This window comes from Schistocerca piceifrons, chromosome X (assembly GCF_021461385.2).
Source record: "Schistocerca piceifrons isolate TAMUIC-IGC-003096 chromosome X, iqSchPice1.1, whole genome shotgun sequence".
Classification (NCBI taxonomy): domain Eukaryota; kingdom Metazoa; phylum Arthropoda; class Insecta; order Orthoptera; family Acrididae; genus Schistocerca; species Schistocerca piceifrons.
In genome coordinates this window covers 745,191,725-745,213,567 of record NC_060149.1, presented here as the reverse complement: position 1 = coordinate 745,213,567, position 21,843 = coordinate 745,191,725, and the positions used below count along the sequence as shown (strand labels likewise).

Genomic DNA, 21,843 nt, shown 5'->3' with positions numbered 1-21,843 from the left:
TACCCCAATGGCCAGTGCCAAAGGTTCACATGGCCATTTCAGTTGTAGTTGGCGATGTCGTAGTACATGCATGGGTCATCAGCTGCGGAGGGCCCATTTGTAGGAGTGTTCGGTGCACTGTGTGTTCACATAAACTTATACTCTGCCCAGCATTACAGTCTGGTCACCACCTGTCCTGTTTTACCAGTTTTCCCAGCCTACAATGTCCGACATCTGCAATGAGGGGTGGCCAACCAACCCTGTGACATCCAGACTTGGTTTCATCACTTCAACACCCCACAAGGCACGCAGTTTTTAAAATGCTCATGTCAAGCCTACGGGCCACCAAAATCTGTCCTCAGTCAAACTCAAATAGATTGCGCACCTTCTCCATTCTACATACACCATGCATGTGTCTGATTAGCAATCATTCCTCCCCAAGTCAGACTGCTATTGCCTGGATGGGTTTATATCGATAGTAGGTCAGTGCTCATAATGTTCTGGCTGATCAGTGTACATGCTTGGTTGGTTGGTTTGGGGAGTAAAGGGACCAAACTACAGGGTCATCAGCCCCCCTTGTACATGCAAAACACCCACGTTTCAGACATATCGTATCCCTGCAGAGGAAGGGCCTCCTGTAAAAGCTGCCATGTCAACCATCACCAGCTCCCGTGAACTGCAATTGTCCGTGTAACACATCTTTCAATTTCAAAATTCCCCTGGCCTCCATCTCCACTAGTATCTGCCTCACACACTATAGTCCTATTGCCAGAAACTTAATTCTACATGACCAAAATGAAAACTGCCTATTTCTGAGCTCAAACATAACCCTAATGTTGATGCTAGTCATAAAATATCAAACAAAAATCACCATTATTAGGACACAGCTGCCAACTGTGATAAACTAACGTTTATCCAATAATTTTTATTTCCTGGCACAATCACTTTTTTACATTAGTGGTTTCAACAGTTTCAAATGCATGTTCAGATGTCTATTACCTATATAGTGATAGTACAAAAATAACTGTGCCAGGAAACACAAACTGATTCAACCAGTATTACCAATCACAAATGCCTTCACATGACTATAAAATCATATTTCTGAAGTTTCTTTTCCTGTTATTGGACAAGTACTTTCACTTAGCTTTGTGAAAGAAGTTTGGATGAGGATTTTTTTTTTAAATAAAAATGTCATGATATTTTTTTAACTTTTATTTTTTAACTTGTAGTACATCAGAATCAAGACTTAGTGATTCACATATACACAAAAAGGCTATTTCAAATAAAAGCTCACGTCATATTCCAGACAATCAATAAAGACCCTATAAAAGAAAAGCTACTATCTATCAGTCCGTCCTTTCTTAAAAATCCATCATGCAGTCACAATTTCAGGAGTAGTACTCCTATTATTCAAGTTATTGCTACCACCTGCAAGTACAGAATCTGATATGTCTTCTGCAACAGTCTTCAACACTCCTGCAGCACGACTTCCCCTTCCAGCAGATGGACCTAAACCAAAATCATGAATGAACTTAAATGTAAAAATTGCTCTTTGTAGAAACATTTACATTAAAATTTACTGAACAGTCAATGTAAATAAGAACATTTACTCCCACATATATATAATAGAGGGAAACATTTCACGTGGGAAAAATATATCTAAAAACAAAGAAGATGTGACTTACCAAACGAAAGCGCTGGCAGGTTGATAGACACACAAACATACACACAAAATTCAAGCTTTCGCAACCAACAGTTGCTTCATCAGGAAAGAGGGAAGGAGAGAGAAAGACGAAAGGATGTGGGTTTTAAGGGAGAGGGTAAGGAGTCATTCCAATCCCGGGAGCGGAAAGACTTACCTTAGGGGGAAAAAAAGGACAGGTATACACTCGCATACACACACATATCCATCCGTACATACACAGACACAAGCAGACATTTCAAATGTCTGCTTGTGTACAATTTAGAGACTGTTGATGGAGTTCAAGAAGAAATATGGGAGTTCTAAAATACAGTCTAATTAATATCCTTTTTTTAAAATTATTATCTTCATCTTCTGAACCTGATCTTTTTTTTTTTTTAATATCTCCTGCCACCTGTACATATCTATCACTTGCAATATCATTTCATCTATAGCTAAAAACACTCTCCTTCCACCAAAAGCACAGAGTCACACTCATACAGAGCTAAATCATCACAGCAGTATGAACATTCAAGAGCTTTTAATGGTTTCTTAACAGTCAACAAAAATTTACGAGGTTCTGTTGTGTTGTTATCAAATTTCCAACTTTGACATATCCTTTCATATACCTCTGACTTGAGAATCCCATTATTTTGAGACAACAATTTGACTGTGACAGGGGACTGGAAGAGAAGGAGAAGTAGTGATAAAATATGAAATTGGGGAAAGGAATGAAAAATGAAGCTGCCAGGTAAAATTTTGGACAAAGCACAATTTAATCATTGCTAACCCTTGGTTTCATTAACCATGAAAGGAAGCTGTAGGTGTGGAAAGGAGCTGGACACACAACAGATGGTTTCAGATAATTATAAAACGCAATCTTGTCAGCAGTTCACATGTTGAGAGACATGGCATAGTAAAATTATATACCTCATAATTTAGCAGCAACCTTCCACAAGTATGGTTTAAAAAAGTTTCTTTAGTTCAAACCATTACCAGTTTCGGATTCCTACAGATCCAGCCTCAGACGCCTTCTTACAGCTTTCCTTTCTTTCCTAATGAAACCTTGTTGTGTGTTCATTACTTAGTGCACAACATTAGCAACAAAAACAAAATGTGGTCCCAGCAGGAAAGAAAGGAAAGCTGTAAGAAGCTGTCTGAAGATAGTTTTGTAAGAATCCAAAACATGTAATGGTTTGAGTTAAATAAACTTTCTTAAGCCATACTTGTGGCTGGTTGCTGCTTAAATTATAAACCTTGTAAGATTATATAATGGCAAGACACAGAGTTTGAGGAAAAAAATAGGCTTCAGAACATTTCCAGAAGCAAATATGGACCATGGTCAAAATTTATTGGTTATGAACTATAGAATAAAAGGGAAGAAGTTGCACAAAGTCAGTAAGTTAAGGAGATGGGACATGACTAAATTCAAAGATCATTGGTAGTCAAGAATTTCAAAGGCAGCATTAGACAACAATTGAAAAACAGGGTAAAGGAAAAGAACAGAAGAAGACTGGGTCACCTTGAGAGATGAAATAGTGAAGGCAGACAAGGCTCAAATAGCCAAAAGACAAGGCCTAGTAGAAATCCTTTGATAACACAAGAGGCACTGAATTTAATTGATGAAGGGAGGAAACACAAAAATTCGGTAAATAAAGCAGGCAAAAAGGGGACAGAGACAACTAAAACATGAAACTGGCAGAAAGTGCACAATGGCAAAGTAGGCATGGCTACAGAAGAAATGCAAATCTGTTGAAACATGCTTAACAATGAGAAAGATAGATGATGCCTACTGGGAAATTAAAGAAATCTTCCAAGAGAAGCAGCTGTATCACAAGAGATCAGTTGGCAAGCCAGTACAAAGCACGGAATGGAAAGCTGGTACTATGTGTCTGTCATGCAACAGCAAGGCCACTATGCTGCAATGTCTGTCATCAATGACTTCTCCGGCAGCCGGTATGAGGAGCCAGCAGACCATCACAAGAGCCTGGCCACTGGCATCAAGGAGGAGATAAAAACTGGCTCGCAAGTCACTGCGACACACTTTGAATCATGCTACGCTGAAGTCTCTACCGTGCTTATACCTTACTTCCATGACCTGGCTCTCTACTGTATTTTTACTGGACTATATTTTGGATTGCTTGACACTGGGCGACCCGGATTATGATAATCAAAATAAAATGGGAGAAATCAGAGCTCACATGGAAAGATTTAAGTTTTTGTTTCTCCCGCATGCTCTTCGAGAGTGGAACAGTAGGGAAGTAGTTTAAAGGTGGTTTGATGAACCCTCTGCCAGGCAGTTAATTGTGAACTGCAGTGCAGTCATGTAGATGTAGATGTATTCCAGTGCACGAAGCCAGGGTAGCATTCACCACAACCATTCACACCATTTCAGCCAAAAGACAAAGGCTGTGACTCAAACTACAGATGCCTGGCGCTCCAATTTTGGGTGAGTAACATAACCAACATTGCTTAACAGAGTGCTTTTCTGTTATCTACTATACCCCAAATAATGACAATATTATGAAAAGGATGCTTGCTACTCAACATATAGTGGAGATACTGAGTCACAAATAGGCACAACAAAAAAGCTGCCATCAAGTAAGCTTTTGGCCAAAAAGGCCTTCATTATAAATAAATAAACACACACACACACACACACACACACACACACACACACACACACACACACACACACACACGGCCAGAGCCTCTGGCTACTGAGGCCAGACTCAATACAGCAAATAATGTGTCTACCACAAAAATTACATCCTCACAATAAACCTGAGTTAGATTTGTCTGAGATCCATAGTTTGCTCTCTAAGCATTAGAAAACCCTTGTTCTAGCAGCTTGGCTCAAATTCTCCCATTATTGCAAGAAGTCACATCAATCGTATGCTGCGTGGGCAGCCGATCTCAAAGGGGTGACTTGTATGTGACGATTTTTGTGCGAAAATCAAAATTGTAAACAATCCTATGCTGAGTCATTAGTGGATGATGTAATAATTACACATGGACTCAATAACAAAGTTTGTGTACAGGCTTTGAAATTAATTGAAGAAATGTTAACAATAGCAAAAACATTTGAAATGTCAGCTGCAGCACAGCCCAATTTGGAGAAATCAACATGGCCTCTACAAAAGAGCTTAAAATATCAAATGCAGAACAGCAAAATTTTGCTGAAAGTGAAGTAAATACTAAATGACACTCATGCACTCCCTCCCACCTCAGTTGCATTCATCACACACTCCCTCTATTGTGAACACGAAATGGTGCTACAAATGGGATTAAAATTAACTAAAAGAAAGACACCGAGAAATGTGACTGGCTGACCACTTACAAAAAACATAGGTGAGCCAGTCAGCCTGTTAACACGTTAAAGAACATCTCCCTAAAATTTTTGGAAACATGTTGGATGCATCACAAAACCTTAAATCTCTCACCATATTCGTTTGAATGATACCTGAAATAGAGGGCAGATCTGTCAGCAAAACTGCCACTGCCCACTGGTCGGAAAATGAAACACAGTCTAACAGAATGGGGTGCACAGCGATCTGTATGCCACAATCACCACACACTGGAGGGTCCTCTCACCAGAGCAAGAAGGTATGCAACATAGGGCAGTGGTCTATGAGAAGACGACTAAGGAGCAACTCATCTCATCGATTTGGCTGGAAGGTGCTATGCCATGGCCGCATTGTGGGCTTTATTAGATGCAGCTTATTGTCTGCCACTGCCGGCCACTCATCCTCCCATCAATGCAAGACTCTATCTCAATAGCAAGGCAATAGCATGCAGGGGGAGGGCACACCAAGCTAAATGAGCATTGTGACACACCTTCTTCGCTACTAAATCTGCTCTTTCATTCCCCACATTACTCAGTGTCCTGGCACCCAACAGACAGACAACCCCTTCCACAGTAATTGTAGCTGGAGGAGAGCATCCTGGATATTCTGGACTACCTTATCTGTTGGGTACAAGTGTTGTATAGAGTGAAGGGCACACTCAAAATTGGAACAGGCAAGGAATTTAATACTCGAATCATGTCTCGTAAGCTCAAGTACCAACAAGATCTCATACAATTCTGCATCGAAGACAGCAAAGTCTTGAGGCAGTGGGACCTTGAGGACACAATCAGGGAGAACAACAGAGCCACCTTGTTTCGATCCATCCATAAAGACAGTTGTAAAGGTGTGCAGCTCCGTTATAATGTCCTTAAATAATGTATTAAAAACATATGCAGGAGTGCAACCTCTCCTGTACTGCACTAAGCCTGTAACTACTCTGGGCCTTTGCAGTAACAAGGGTGACAGATGGTTAAAATTCCTGGATCTGTGGTTGTTCCTGCTCCACACTAAGGGACTGCAGCATACGCCGCATGCACATTCCAGATGGGCTCATGGATGACTGGAGAAAAGGTGGCCCAGAGGTGGACATGTAGCTGTATGGTATGCTGGTGTATTCAGGCTGCCAGGAACTCACATGCCTAACACACCATGAGGAGTTGCCATCTGACTGTAAGTTGTGATGCACCAGCCACAGCACATCCCCTCATAGTGATGATGGATAGCGTCAATCATCTTCAGATAAGAAGACCTTGCTGATCCATACACTGTGCACCGATAGCCTAGCTGCGAAAGTATGAAAGCCCTATAAAATTGGAGCAGGCACTTTATGACATTCAGAGCCTTCAGGGTTCTGACTTTCTGGTCTCTCAGGTGTGGCAGCCACAATTTCGTGTCAAAAATAAGGCCCAGAAACCTCACTGAGTCTTTAAAACGTAGAACAGTGTCCCTCATATCCAAGTTAGGTAAATTAAAAATGGACACACACACACAAACACACACACACACACACACACACACACACACACACAAAAATCGTGTGGGAGGCAGTCATGAAAGTCGCACTGATTAAGTTACTCTAGAATACTGTCTCTCCAAGTAGTGTCGTATGCCTTACTGATGTCAAATAGAATACTGAGACAGCAATGTCTACAAAGGAAAGCTTGCTGAACAGCTGCCTCTAGCAGGTCAGTTTGTCGACAGTGGACTGAAATCTTCATAATGCACATTGAGTCCAGCTAAGAAGTTGCCTTGTCTCTAACACCCAGACCAGATGACAATCATTTGCTCAAGGGTCTTCTGAGATAGCTTGTTAAGGTAATACTCTGGTAACTATTGGGACACATGCAATCCCTTCCTAGTATAAGGAGAGGGATCAAAACTGCATCTCTCCAAGACTGGCAAAGTGACTTGTCTGCTACATCAAATTAAAACATTCAAGGGGGATATCCTTTGACACTGCACACAAATGTTGAAACTTTCAGTAACAGATCTGGTTGTGACTGGATGCAGTATCATAAGTCTCAGACAGTGCCAGTTACAGTTCCCACAGGGAGAAAGGGGAGTTGTAATATTTAGAACCGTTCGATCTGAAATCCACCTTGCACATTTTTACAGTTGCACTGTAGCTGTGACACCCAGGATCCTGGTTGCCACTGACAGTAGTCTTTGCAAAGTGCTCTGCCATCATCTGAGCAACGTCTCCAGGTGTTGTTTGGAGATACCCTTATTTCAGCACTGACAATACTGGTAAACGACTGTGTATACCAGAAATCATCAGGATGGCTCCCTATGCTCCCGTAGAACAAGTGGATCAGTTGATGGAACGCTTTCCATGGGCTTTTCTTGCTCTCCTTAATTACACATCAAGGCTTGGCTGCCCTGACTCTAAAGGCTGAGCTGTCAGCTGTTGGGCAGCATTTAAACTGTCAAAGAGCTGCACACCTATCCCAGATTGATGAACAGCACTCATCAGTGCACCAAGGTACAGACTGCTTTCTAATATGACTGAAGACTTTGGGATCAATATGTTCAAAATGGCTCTGAGCACTATGGGACTCAACTTCTGATGTCATCAGTCCCCTAGAACTTAGAACTACTTAAACCTAACTAACCTAAGGACATCACACACATCCACGCCCGAGGCAGGATTCGAACCTGCGACCGTAGCGGTCCCGCGGTTCCAGACTGTAGTGCCTAGAACTGTACGGCCACTCCAGCCGGCGATCAATAAGTCAGCGGCATGATGGATCCACTTGTGTGATGTAGTCCACCCATTCCTAGACCTTGACATGGTGTTCAAACACAGCCAGCTGGCTGAACAGCATCTAGTTAGCCCTGCTGACCATCCATTTCAGTGGCGTCTGTTCAAGCAATCCTCCATACAGTAGGTGGATCCACAGGGGGAAGTGGTCACTGGAATTAAGGTTATCAGTTTGTCTCCTCTGGGCTGAGTCTGAAAGGGCAGGAGAGCAGAAGAAGAGGTCGATGGTTGAGGACAAGTCAGTAGCAACTGTGATGTGAGTGGAACTGCCTGTATTCAGGATGCACCGCTCCTGAGACATCATGAGGTTCTCTGAGACTCAACCCCGTGGGCAAGTATACCTCAAGCCCCATAATACATTATGGGTATTGAAGTCTCCCAGTAAGAGAAATGGTCAGGGGAAATTGTCTATAAGAGTCTATCACATAATGTGGAGGTTTGTTTCCTATCTCAATTGGGGCTGATTCTTTCTTTGGCCTTTGGTGTTTTTGTCTGGGGAGATTTTGCAGCCACAGTTGTAGAGGTTGTAGTGGCAGTGCTGAACGGTGGATCAGTCTGAACCTGAGGAGGGGTAGGGAGTTCCACAACTTTGGCAACCATGGCCTTGTCTGATGTTCTGGGAGGAGGTACAGACTTTGGAGTGGTTGCAGCAAAACCAGTGCAATGACAAATGCAGGCACTAGTGCTAACACTAGCAACCTCCATTTGTGTAGCAGCATCGGTCTTCTGAACTGGCTGTTTAAGGACAGACATAAAGGAGATAACGAACACTAGGGGCTGCATGGCCTCACTATATGAGATACAATAAGTAGTTTTGATCTCCTGTATCTTCCTTTCTTCAAGACATTAAAGTCCCTACTCCAGACAGTGTGACCCCCAGAGCAGTTTACACACTTTAGAGGAAATGACCAACCAACCCCTCAGCCACCACATTTGCCACAGGTGGTTTTTTCCCCTTACATCCTATGGTGGTGTCCCCAAGTGCGGGCAAGTAAAACAGCGCATGGGGTTGGGAAATAAGGTCACACACTGAGGTGAAGGAAACCTGCCTCAACTTGCTGTGGAAATTTCGTGCTGCTGAAAGTCAGTACAAATGAGTCTGATTTCACAAGATTGCCATCCACCCTTTTTGTTATGTTTTGCACATCAACAATTCCTTCCTGAGACCTCTCAGTTTTCAGTTCTTATTGGGGAATGTCAACCAGATCTCTGCGAATGACAACACCTTTGCTGTAGTTGAAGGTGTTTTGCAGTTTGCTTTCAATTGCATATACCCCTCGAGGCACTGAGATTTCTGGATGTACTTCACTTGTTGGGAATTACTTGTTTCTACCAACAGAGTCCCATTTCAAGGCACTTCAAAGATCTGAAAGTGCTAACAATGTCCTATAAACCTTTTTGTATGTAAAGACTTTCTCAAAGCTACCCTCTTTCCATTTAACTATAAGAAACACTTTCTGGCCACCAGCACGTGTTCTGTTAATAGAGATTGAAAGACACTCCGTAAACACCAAGCCTGGAGGACTGGCAACAAGAGCCCTCTTGTTTGATTGTCCACCCTTTCCACTGAGAGGAGGAAGAGAAAATTTTGAAGGATCCGTCCCAGACCCATGAGCAGCTAGAGAAACAAAAGTCCACCTAGACAAAGCCCCACATGCCTAGGTAAACTCTATACAACTAAGGTGCAGCATGTTACCCAGAGGTCGCCTGTTAACGGCTGTCCCACTTCAACAACAATGTGTCTCATCAGTGCACAGCACACGAGATAGAGGGTTTTTGTATAGAGGTTTTTACCATCCTCGGAATCCAGGCGTTTGAGCCAAGATGCCCGTTCCCTGTGATACACAATGTTTCACTGCCACTCTACATAGTGGTCATTGAAGCATGCCCAGAGCTAACGATGACAAGGACTGGTGGTACTTACCAGTCCCCAGCTCATGAACCCCAGGGTCACCAAGCTCGTAGCCAGGAAATGAATGATAAGCCCCTAAGAGCTTCGTCTTTGTCATTCAACTCAGGCTTCAAACCCTAGCATCCATTTATGGACAAAACTGAAAAAATGAAACAGCGGTGGTTCGTATTTGACTCGCAGCCTTCATGTAACCATTCTACCATCCATCCTTGCTATAACAACAGCAGGAAGCAATACCCAGAGTGCCCAGTTATGTTCACTCTGTGGCCATCTAGGGAAATGCACTGTGCACAGTGCTGTAAACAAGTAAACGTGATGGAACTTTACAAAAGCGAAATTGCATTGCACAGATGACACTGCACCAGCATGAACATGTTTTAGCCTCAGCTGAAACCTTTCACAGAGCAACTGCGAAAGTTCTCTCTATCATTAACACTTAACAACCAATTAATAAAATTTCTTGTTTAAACCAATTCACCAATTCCTATTATAAATGAGGAAACCTATGCTTCATTTGGTTCTCTGTCTCTTCAGCTGACATAACAAGGTTATAGTCCTACAGCAAGCACCGATTACTTCTGAGCACTAAATGCACAGTAACAGTACAAAAAGTCAGTTGTCTCATTACTTTCTTAGCTGTGCCATCAAGTCATCAAGTACAAGACATTTTTGAGATGGATGGTTTTTCATATTTTCTTTGTAAAATAGTAGGTGACAGCAACATTGTAACAGCAGTCGTACCACTCAATCTCCATTCACTGTGCACTGAAATTTCAGAACTATTTGTGTTGTGTCGGTAGCTGGGCCGACACCGTGAAGTTTAGATGGCTGAAAAGGAATGCTAGACTAACGCTGTAGCCGATAGGGCACGCAAGGCTAAAGCAGACGGGCGTGAAGTCTGGAACATGAGAACTTATAAATGAATAAGAAGAAAAGTATGTAGATGCTTATTACTTATCTTTTATTTAGTCCTTGGAATACATCTCTCTTGAATACTCGTAAGCTATAGGCACTGATACAAATGGCGCCTTGCTAGTTCGTTGCCATTAACTTAGCTGATGGCTATTCTGTCTCTCGGCTAATGAGAGAGAAAGGCTTCGTACAACTGGGCGGTAGCTAGGTTCTCGTACAACTGGGCGGTAGCTAGGTTCTCGTACAACTGGGGCGAGTGCTCTCTCGTATCACGAGACCTGCCTTGGTGGTGGCGCTAGGTCTGCGATTACACAGTGGCGACACGCGGGTCCGACATGTACTAAATGGACCGCGGCCGATTTAAGCTACCACCTAGCAAGTGTGGTGTCTGGCGGTGACACCACAATTTGCACCACACTTAGGGTGTGCAAATAATTATGTAGCTCACATTCAGCTAAAGTCTTCTGCAGGATGTCTCTACTTTAGAGCTAGACCAGTGTCAGTTGCATTGCAAGATTATCTCAAGTTGAAATTAGTTTGTCTGGTGCAACAAGACAACCTTACAGTTGTCACATCCAGTTAATGGGCAAAACCGTTGGTAGTGATATGAAAACTAAATGGCTCCATTGGTGACTTTAAATAAACTATGTAAGCACAATCAGAAAGTAATGTCTATGCCATTCCACAGACAAGAGAACTGATGTCAAGACTATCAGATGGGCAGTACTTTCAAAAACCGACCTTTCTGACGCTAATTTGCGTCTGCTACTAGATGAACAGTCCAACCAATTCATAGCCATCAACACTACATTGAAATTGTACAGATACAACAGACTGCCTTGTGGAATTGCTAGGGTGCTAACAATTTTCAAACGATTTTTTTGAAGCAACTATTTCAAAACATTTAGAACAAAATATATTACTGCACTATACATTAGCAAGTAGCACTACAGGGGGACAACATCTTGCAAACTTATGTCTACTGTTCCAGAGACTCCAACAAAATGGACTGAAGCATAAACAACAAAAGAGTGAATTCTTTCAAGATCAAGTGGAGTACTTCTGCTGCATATTGAGTTGTAAAGGACTTCAACTAACTCGGCAGCATGTGGAAGCCATAGAAAAATCCAGGTGCCTATGAACTTAAAAGCCCTTCAGTCATCTCTTTGTATAAATTATCATGCAAAATGTATGCCAAATACCACCTAGACTGCCAGAGCCCTTAATAAACTATGTAAGAAAGATCTAAAATAGGAATGCTCACATCAGTCTCAGGAGACTCTTCACAAGTTAAAACGTTTATTATTCGCTCCTCATCTGGTAATCAATGATCCATCAAAAACACCTTACCCTTGCAAGCATGGCATCAAGGCCATTCTGTCTTATTTAAAGCGATGATGGGTGTGAACAGCTAATCCCTTATGTCTCCAAAACACTGACTTCAGCCCAGATCACTCTCAAATAAATCAACAACAAAAATAAAAAAAATTAAAAAATCTCTGGCTATCATATTTGGCATCCAAAAATTCCACATATTTCTTTACAGGACAAAATTTCACCTCATAACAGACCATAAACCATTAATTTCCTTCCTGAGTCCTAAGAACTGCCTTCCGTAAAAAAACGACATGCCTACAATGCTGGGCCCTCTTCCTCAAAAATGACAATCATTCAATTCAGTATCAGCCAACAGTACAACATGCCAACACAATGCCCTATCCAGACCACCTATGGGACCAGATCTCACATCTGGCTCTTGGAAAACACTGTGCTTGCAAATACACTCCTGGAAATGGAAAAAAGAACACATTGACACCGGCATGTCAGACCCACCATACTTGCTCTGGACACTGCGAGAGGGCTGTACAAGCAATGATCACACCCACGGCACAGCGGACACACCAGGAACCGCGGTGTTGGCCGTCGAATGGCGCTAGCTGCGCAGCATTTGTGCAGCGCCGCCGTCAGTGTCAGCCAGTTTGCCGTGGCATACGGAGCTCCATCGCAGTCTTTAACACTGGTAGCATGCCGCGACAGCTTGGACGTGAACCGTATGTGCAATTGACGGACTTTGAGCGAGGGCGTATAGTGGGTATGCGGGAGGCCGGGTGGACATACCGCCGAATTGCTCAACACGTGGGGCGTGAGGTCTCCACAGTACATCGATGTTGTCGCCAGTGGTCGGCGGAAGGTGCACGTGCCCGTCGACCTGGGACCGGACCGCAGCGACGCACGGATGCACGCCAAGATCGTAGGATCCTACGCAGTGCCGTAGGGGACCGCACCGCCACTTCCCAGCAAATTAGGGACACTGTTGCTCCTGGGGTATCGGCGAGTACCATTCGCAACCGTCTCCATGAAGCTGGGCTACGGTCCCGCACACCGTTAGGCCGTCTTCCCCTCACGCCCCAACATCGTGCAGCCCGCCTCCAGTGCTGTCGCGACAGGCGTGAATGGAGGGACGAATTGAGACGTGTCGTCTTCAGCGATGAGAGTCGCTTCTGCCTTGGTGCCAATGATGGTCGTATGCGTGTTTGGCGCCGTGCAGGTGAGCGCCACAATCAGGACTGCATACGACCGAGGCACACAGGGCCAACACCCGACATCATGGTGTGGGGAGCGATCTCCTACACTGGCCGTACACCACTGGTGATCGTCGAGGGGACACTGAATAGTGCACGGTACATCCAAACCGTCATCGAACCAATCGTTCTACCATTCCTAGACCGGACAGGGAATTTGCTGTTCCAACAGGACAATGCACGTCCGCATGTATCCCGTGCCACCCAACGTGCTCTAGAAGGTGTAAGTCAACTACCCTGGCCAGCAAGATCTCCGGATCTGTCCCCCATTGAGCATGTTTGGGACTGGATGAAGCGTTGTCTCACGCGGTCTGCACGTCCAGCACGAACGCTGGTCCAACTGAGGCGCCAGGTGGAAATGGCATGGCAAGCCGTTCCACAGGACTACATCCAGCATCTCTACGATCGTCTCCATGGGAGAATAGCAGCCTGCATTGCTGCGAAAGGTGGATATACACTGTACTAGTGCCGACATTGTGCATGCTCTGTTGCCTGTGTCTATGTGCCTGTGCCTCTGTCAGTGTGATCATGTGATGTATCTGACCCCAGGAATGTGTCAATAAAGTTTCCCCTTCCTGGGACAATGAATTCACGGTGTTCTTATTTCAATTTCCAGGAGTGTAGATGACACGTTACAGAACTACCTATAAGCGTACCCTGTAACTGCACTGTACTTGTAAAGGATACAGCGAGGAACCAACCCTCAAACAAATTATGACATTCCTTCAAGGAAATCTGGACATATTTTTTCCATAAAAAACAGGATCCAGATGGTACAGAGAGTACTGACAATGACTCCCAGATGGTCAAACCACCCCACCCCCACCCCCCAACTGCATTAGGTTGTCGTCGTCATTGACGCTATTGAAGAAGAGGAAGAGGAAGAGGAAGAGGAAGAGGAAGAATTAGCAGTAGTTCCTGTCTTCATCATCGTTGTCGTTGTCGTCATCGGTGGGTGGGTGGGTGCGTGGGTGGTTGGTTGGTTGTGAGTTAAGACACAAATGTAGGCCAATGATGAAAGCACGTAGAAGTGGTAAAATCAAGGCACTGAAGCCAAAACTGATGCCAGAGCTGAGAAATAATTTAAGGAGAAGTAAAAATACATGGATCCAACTGGTACATAGGTCACAGCAGACACCTGGTCTCCCAGAACTCATCTGTGGTGAGAGAAACTACACCAGCATCTGACTCCCCCCACCAACACTTAAGAGCAAAGACAGTTGCAGAGTAAAGAATGCCTTCAAGTCAGAAGTACCACAAAAGTAAAAGTGAGAAGGCTAGAAATGTAATGGACTCAGTTAGCCTATCAACAATGTAACAATAATCAAGGCAGCAGGTGGGTGGGCCCAAGCAAGTGTCGCTGGGGTTCTGCATGTGATGGCAGCCATCCCACCCACAACCCTCCCACCCTATACCCATTAAAGTCAGTGCATTTGAGGGGGAACAGCACTAACTATTCAATGGTGTGCTATTCCTAAAACAGAAAATATGGTGCAGCAGAAAAAGGGCAAACCACATCTAAAGCAATTAAACCAAGGCTAAAAGTGGGATGATGGTGACAGCTGGCAAGGGAGGTAGGGTCAAGAGGCTCCCACACCCGATATATGGCAGGAATGTTGTAACCCCAACCACTGCTGTCTCCGTCCCGAAGGTATTATTAAAATTTTTATGTCAGAGTAAAAACCACTTTCACAGAGAAAATGGAGAAACAGTTCTACAGTATGCAAGTCATCCTTTGATATTAGAGGTAAGGAATCCAGAAGACCATGCTTAGCATGGAGAGCCAGAAGAAAGTGGCATTCCACCAGGATGTGAGCAACTGACTGTAAGGCTCCATAACCACAACAAGGGTGTGGCTTGTTACGTAAAACTACGGGTTAGTCTAGTATCACCGATGTGGAGGTGACATAGGACAGCGGATTCCTTCCAGAAGGAATGGAAAGGAAGAACATTAGTGTTGAATGTCCCATCAACATCATAGTCATTAGAAATGGAGCACAAGCTTGGATTAGAGAGGATGGGGAAGGAAATTGACCATGCCCTTTCAGAATAATCGATTCAGGGAAATCATGCAAAACCTAACTCTGAATGGTTGAATGGGGATTTGAACTGTCATCCTCTCAAAAGTGAGTAGGAACAGAAGGAAGAGTGCTAAGTAGCACAATTCTCCTTAATAGTGTGGAATTTATTAAAGGGGACAGTAGTCCACCAGATGCTGTTCCATTTATGAATGAGCAAAGATCTTATTTGCACTTGCAAAGCCACACCTGGAATTGTCAAAGTGCATGTTGGGCGAGTAATTGCTTCTCTAGCCAAATGGTTGGCCACTTCATTGCCTGAGATACCTACATGATTTGGAATACACAGAAAGACAACCGAGCAGGCAGTATAACCAAGGTCTGAGAGAAGGTGTAACATGGATTGATGGCCTGTAGCCTGCTCATTGAGTCACTTCAAATTTAAAGGAAGTCTGTTTGATAAAATGTAGGGCTCTGTTAATGGCTATCAGCTTCAGTGTAAGAACACTAAACATTCCCAGCAATGAATGTTTTTCCTGACCAGTGGGCGATATAAACGCTTATCCCATTCTAATTACAGTTTTAGTGCCATGAGTGAAAATGACAGTGGCACCATGATACTCTAGAGGAACTGAAAGGAACAAATGCTGAAAGGTCATGGGTAAGACAGACTTTAGGACATTGAAACGGATGGATCCCATTCATGGTCTGGGTTGTGCAGATAAGAATGGAGCGCACATTCTGGACAAGGTATCTCACCTGAGTGTGGGTATCATGAAGTTGATGCCCCCCATATACAAAAAGCATGTGATAAGTTGGATAATTAGGAAATTGTCTGATGTTGACTGAATAAGAGAGCAAGAATTGGTACAGTGGGAAATGAAGGGGAAAGACTAATGCTTCAGCAAGGAGACAGTCTAAGGGGTTAGTCTTTAAGGTGCCAGTTGCCAGTCTTACTCCATGTTGATGGCCTGAGTCCTACAATTTCAAAGATGAAGGTGCCTATGAGACCAGCATATGGTAAAAACAGAATAGAGTAGTGCAATCCACACGCCAAGAGGTGTGGGCAAGGAAGTGGAGAGCATTAAGGTTCCACATGCAGCTGGTCTTTAGTTGACGAATATGGAGCAGCCAAGTCAGCTTTTTATCAAACAGAAGCCCCAAATATCAGGACTGTGCAACAATGTCCACATGCTTGCTACTCAAGTAGAGTTCTGGGTAGGGAGGACCTGTGGTACAACTACAGACATTTGCTTTGCAAGAAAGAATTGACAGTAATGGGGAAGTGTCCAAGAGGAGACCCTTCGGATGCCTAATGGAGGTCTATAGCCCCCTCATGGCAATGATCAAGAGTGTAAAACATAGCACAGTCCTGCAGAATGCCATTCCCCTGTACCCACTGGAAGCCGAGTGATGTACCAAGTCTAACTTGAAGCAAATGGTGTGGGAAAAAAAAGAAAACTGAATAGAAGTCAGTAGGGAGCCTCAACAGCCCCAGTCATGAAGGGTGAGTAAAATGTGAAGGTGCCAAGCTGGGTCATATGCCTCAGATAGGTCATAACAGACTGCTATGATGTGTTGGCATTCAGGAAAAGCATACTGGATCACTGTTTCCAACATAACCAGATGGTAGATTTAGGATTGTCCCTCCTGGAAACCACACTGATGGGGTCAAAAGGCTCTGCGATTCAAGAACCTGGCACAATCAGTGGGCTATCATCCTTTCAAGAAGTTTGCAGAGCACATTGGTCAGGTTAACTGGCTGGTACCTGTCGATAGACACCGGGTCTTTGCCTGGCCAAAGGATTGAGACCATAATATTGTCTCGCCATAGTGAAGGAAAGACACCAAGCCAAACAAGGCTGAAGACCATGGGGAGATGGAGCCTTTGAGTAACATTCACATGTTGGATCATCTGATTATGAACTGAATCCGCAACCAGGGCTCTGCATTGTAACAAGCAAGAGCATTACCCAGTTCTGAATCAGTGAAATATTCGTTATATAATTCAGTGTGGCAGGTGGCAGAATTGGGAGGGGGGGGGGATAATGAAGGATAGTGAGAGGTCTTCTACTTGTCACTTATGCATTTGAAAGACCACTGGGGCTGTTACAATGTGGCGCTCAATGTTTTCAACAAGTCCTGGCACATTGCCACAAACACCCACCTGAAGGAAGAGAACCAGAACAGTTGTTGATCTTCAGTGGCCAAGAAGACTATGGAGCTTGGTCTACACCTAGAATGAGAAGAAATATGTCCCAAAGAATAAGACAGAGTGATCCCAGTATTACCTCTTACTGTGTTTAATAAGACAGCAAGCCTTAGTGTGAAGCTTCTTAAAAGTGAGGAGGGTGGTCAGTGAAGGATGCAGCTCGAGATTTTGCAGGATCTTTCAACAATCCTAAATAGCTGTTGCAATGCCTTTGGTCCACCAAGGTCTCTGCTGGCAGTAGAGGGGGCTTGCAGAAAGGGGAATAGAAGTTCCAGTAGCATCAAAGGACAGACATCCACCACGACCTCACCAATGCAACCTGACACAAATACACGAAGGTGACAGTTGGCTCTTTGAAGAGCTCTATTTGGTATAGCCTGTCAGGTGGTGACAAGGAAGTGACAGGATCACCAGAAAGGGGTCAGTGTCACAAAGATCATCACATAGCTACTGCTGCAGTGAAGCCACAATACTGGCAGAAGAGATTGTAAGGCTGATAGTTGAATAGGTGTCATGGGCAGCAATACAGCTGGTAGGAGTACTGCCATTGAGGAGGCACAGAACAAGATTGGAAAGAAGTTGGTTAATCAGAATTTCCTTACCACAGGGACCCCTCTACTCACTGGGGGTGTTTCCCACTGAAGTTCCCAAGCAACAGAAAAGGGGAAGAGAGTTGCTGGGTTAAGGAAGTTATCTCAAAGTAACTGCACTGCATGGAGGTAAATAAACTTCACAAATGTTGGTTGCACAGGTTGTTTGCATTCACACTGCTATTGTTTCCAACCAGGTACGGGGGGATTCCACTGACGACATCTATGCAAACCAATGTAATATTCACACAAACTATGTTGATACTCAGTGTGGTGGCTGTTGGGAGTGTCAGTTCATGGGAAATGCCTTTACAATGGCTCCCAACAGCCACCTCGCCGAGTGTCAACTTAGTCTGTGCATATAGTACAGACCCATTCAAATGCTCTCTCAGAGCCAGCATGTTTCTGACAGATTGTGCCATAAACTCGAAGAGTTGGGAAAGGGTCATCAGTGAATTGTGTTTTTTGGAGAGCAACACACATTGCAGAACAAGAGGAAATTAATTGTAGTTCCAGCAGGTGACAGTAATATTCACTGCAGTTTCATTGTATCATCACACTGAGGGTGTCACGGTACGTATAAAGAGACCATGTCCCAGGAGAGTTGAACAACATTAATGAACAACGAACATTGGTTTGGAGTTGGACAGAGTGGCGGGCATGGGCATGGGGTTGGGGGGGGGGGGGGGGGGGGAGGTGCTGTTGCCCCAGGAGTCACCGGAGTTTCTTCTCCTCCTCTTCCTCAACTTTCAGCAGTTGAGATTCTTGTGATGGCTTATCCACTGTTATCTGTAAATTTATGGGGAGAGGGTACCCAGGAGGGAGCCCTGCCACCAGTATATGCTGGAGGAAGAAGCTGTGTCTCTGGCTGGATGCAAGGATTGGTTCCTGAAGATGGTGCCACAGGAACCACAAAGGGGAGAGAGTGTCAGCTCCACGTTCAAGTTACTCATGCAACTAGCATATGTCACCACTGAGGAAATAAACTCACCATGTACTGCTAATGATCTAGCCACAGTTGTGGCAAAAGTCAACATTACTGAGACTGGATACAAATTATTACATTTTTTCTGAGCTTCAAAATATGACAGATAACCTCTGACCTTCGATTTATGAATTTCATATTTCTAGAGTAGGATGGCACACTTCACAAAATGGGGAGGGTGGTGGTTCTTGAAACTCACACAGACGTGTGGTAGCACACCAATGATTTCCTGTAAAGTAGTCAGCCACAGTCTGTAAATTGGGTCACGTGTACAGGAAGACATATGCCTGAAGCACTGATATTTAAAACATCAAAATGTGTGAAATGATTTAAAACACTATGTTGAGTATGGGAAATACTGCTTCTCATCACAGTTTTAAACATGAAATTGACCTTGCCTGGATGCGTATCCCCTCAAAAGTGAGGACGAATGCCCCAGGGTCTACCTTGTAGTCTGGTGGGGCTCAATGTACCAAGTACTTGTGTAGTTCTTTGTCTGTCTGCAGCACTGGGTCCAAATAAAAAATTAATCCCTGTAACACATTGATGTTCTTATTTGGTGTAATGGTCACAGATAAATCAACAAGTTGATTAAAAGAAACTGTTGCAAACCAAAAAAAATGAGTGGAGTAACTGTCTGCAAATCACTTGGTTTTGTTTTCATGCTGTGGAATAGCCAAGGAGGGATAAAGGTCCTAGGGTCTTAATGATCAGTGCTAAATTGCAGTCTGTTTGAAGAGACTACCAGAGCTTCAGGACCACAAGCTGATAACTTTGGTCATTTCATGACACACAATATCAACCATGATACCACCTACTCCAAACAAAGGCTCTCCCTACAAGTGCCACCCAGCAAAGGCCTCCAGGCGTGATGGCCACAGCCCGAAGTCTCGGTGCCGCCAAATGGACAGATAGCTATTCCTCAGCATGCACGTGGAGGTGACAGTTCAGGCACCAAAAGTGTGATCCCTGTGTTGTCAGGTGTTACCACTGTACAGCTAGCTGATGATATCCCCCCCCCCCCCCCCCCCCACACACACACACACACGGGCAGGCTACAATGCTGGGTACTGGTTGACCAACCATGCAGGAGCTGCACAACCTGTAAAAAATTTTGAAAAATGTTGAGTTCAAACCCAAATGTAAGGAATGAACACAAATTAACCAAAATATGTGGTGTAAAAGAAGGGAACAAGGTGGGAAAATCATCCCAACATCCCACACAGTACTTAGGAAGTCAGTGGGGGATCTATCCTAGAGTATATAGTCAGAGAGTAAAATTGCTGCAGAGGAGAAGAAGAAGAAGAAGAAGAAGAAGAAGAAGAAGAAGAAGAAGAAATGTGATGGTTTGGGGCTCCATGCTCACGACATATGTACTAAAAAAAAGTGTTTTGCGGCTGGAGATAGCAACAAAAGTAAAAGAAGAGTAATACTATTTATTACAGTGATGATCAAGGAATTAAGATTAGGAAATCAGACACTAAAATCAGTTAGTGATTTTTTGCTGTTTGAGCAAAAAATAAATGACAATGGCCAAAATATGTAGGATATAAATGCAGATAGGCAATATCAGGTACAGTGTTTCTGAAAAAGGGAAATTTGTTAACACTAAAAATTAATTTAAGTGTTATGATGTCATTTTTAGAGGTATTTTCCTGCAACAGTAGAGAAATTTGGACAATGAACAGTTCATACAACAAAAAGCTTTTGAAAAGTGGCGAAAGGTCTTGCTATGAAATTAGTCTCACTTATTTAGAAGACACCCCATGAAGCACAGACCTTGCCGAGGCGGGTTGGCTTGGGTGCCTCAAGGATACAGATAGCCAACCTGTAGATGGAACCACAATGGAGGGATATATGTACAGAGGCCTGAGTAACCAGTGGTTCCTGAAGTTGGGCAGAAGCCTTTCCAGTAGTTACAAAGGCAACAGGCTGGAAGATTGATCTGGCCTTGCAATATTATCTAATGTGGTCTTGCTATGCTGGTACTGCAGACATCTGAAACTAAGGGGAAACTACATTCATCATTTCTTTTCCTGAGGGCATGCAACTTTACTCTATGGCTTCATACTGATGGCATCCTATTGGGTAAAATATTCCGGAGGTGGAACAACCCTCATTAGGATCTCTGGAGGAGGACTACTCAGGAGGACGTCGTCATAAAAAACAAAACTGGTATTCTGTGGGTTGGATGGTTGGTTGGTTGTTTGAGGTTTAAGGGACCAAACAGCAAGGTCATCAGTCCCTTGTTTCAAATATGCTCCATTCCGCTAATGGGACATCTCAGGAAAGTCAGAACAATAAAATGGAAAAAGGTAAAAACGTAAAAGGGCAGTCATGTTGTCATTGGTAAAAAACAAAATGAGGGAAGTCGGCAAGAGAACGAACCCAACACTATGCTGAAGCCGCATAGGCAAGCCCACCTGTGACTTAAAAGGTGCAACCGCTAGAATGTAGAAATACGTATGGGAAAAGGAGACTAACCAATCCTTAAAAAAAAGGTAAAAACAGAGTAAAAGGGGAAGAGAAGAGGATCTCGGTCAGGGAGGTGAATCGGGAATCTCCAAACACGGCTTACCGTGGGAGACACCCAAACACTCACCGCCCTGCCCCAATACCAGAGAGAGATTAAAAACCTTAAAACTGAGAATAGAAACCACTTTCCCGGAGGAAACCGAGAACCAGAGAGACCATCCGGGAATCGTCAGCCAACATCAAAGGTAAAGTGTGGGGGAGTCTGTACTTAGCACGCAGAGCCAAAAGAAGGGGGCATTCAACCAAAATGTGGGCTACTGACTGGAAGGCTCCACAACCACATAGTGGGGGTGGCTCATCACGCAAAAGAAAACCATGGGTCAGCCTGG

General features: G+C 43.9%; 1 protein-coding gene across 2 annotated transcripts in view; it reads right to left on the bottom strand.

The window, feature by feature from the left end:
• Window positions 1-1,176: 1,176 nt before the first annotated feature.
• The window catches only part of LOC124721782 (probable low affinity copper uptake protein 2), an 81,693-nt gene continuing 61,026 nt past the window's right edge, over window positions 1,177-21,843 (bottom strand). For both annotated transcript variants that reach the window (XM_047246897.1, XM_047246896.1), the window contains exon 5: window positions 1,177-1,488. In XM_047246897.1, coding sequence (XP_047102853.1) covers window positions 1,352-1,488 — 137 coding nt within the window. In that variant the 3' untranslated portion in view covers window positions 1,177-1,351. The remainder of the gene's footprint in view (window positions 1,489-21,843) is intronic.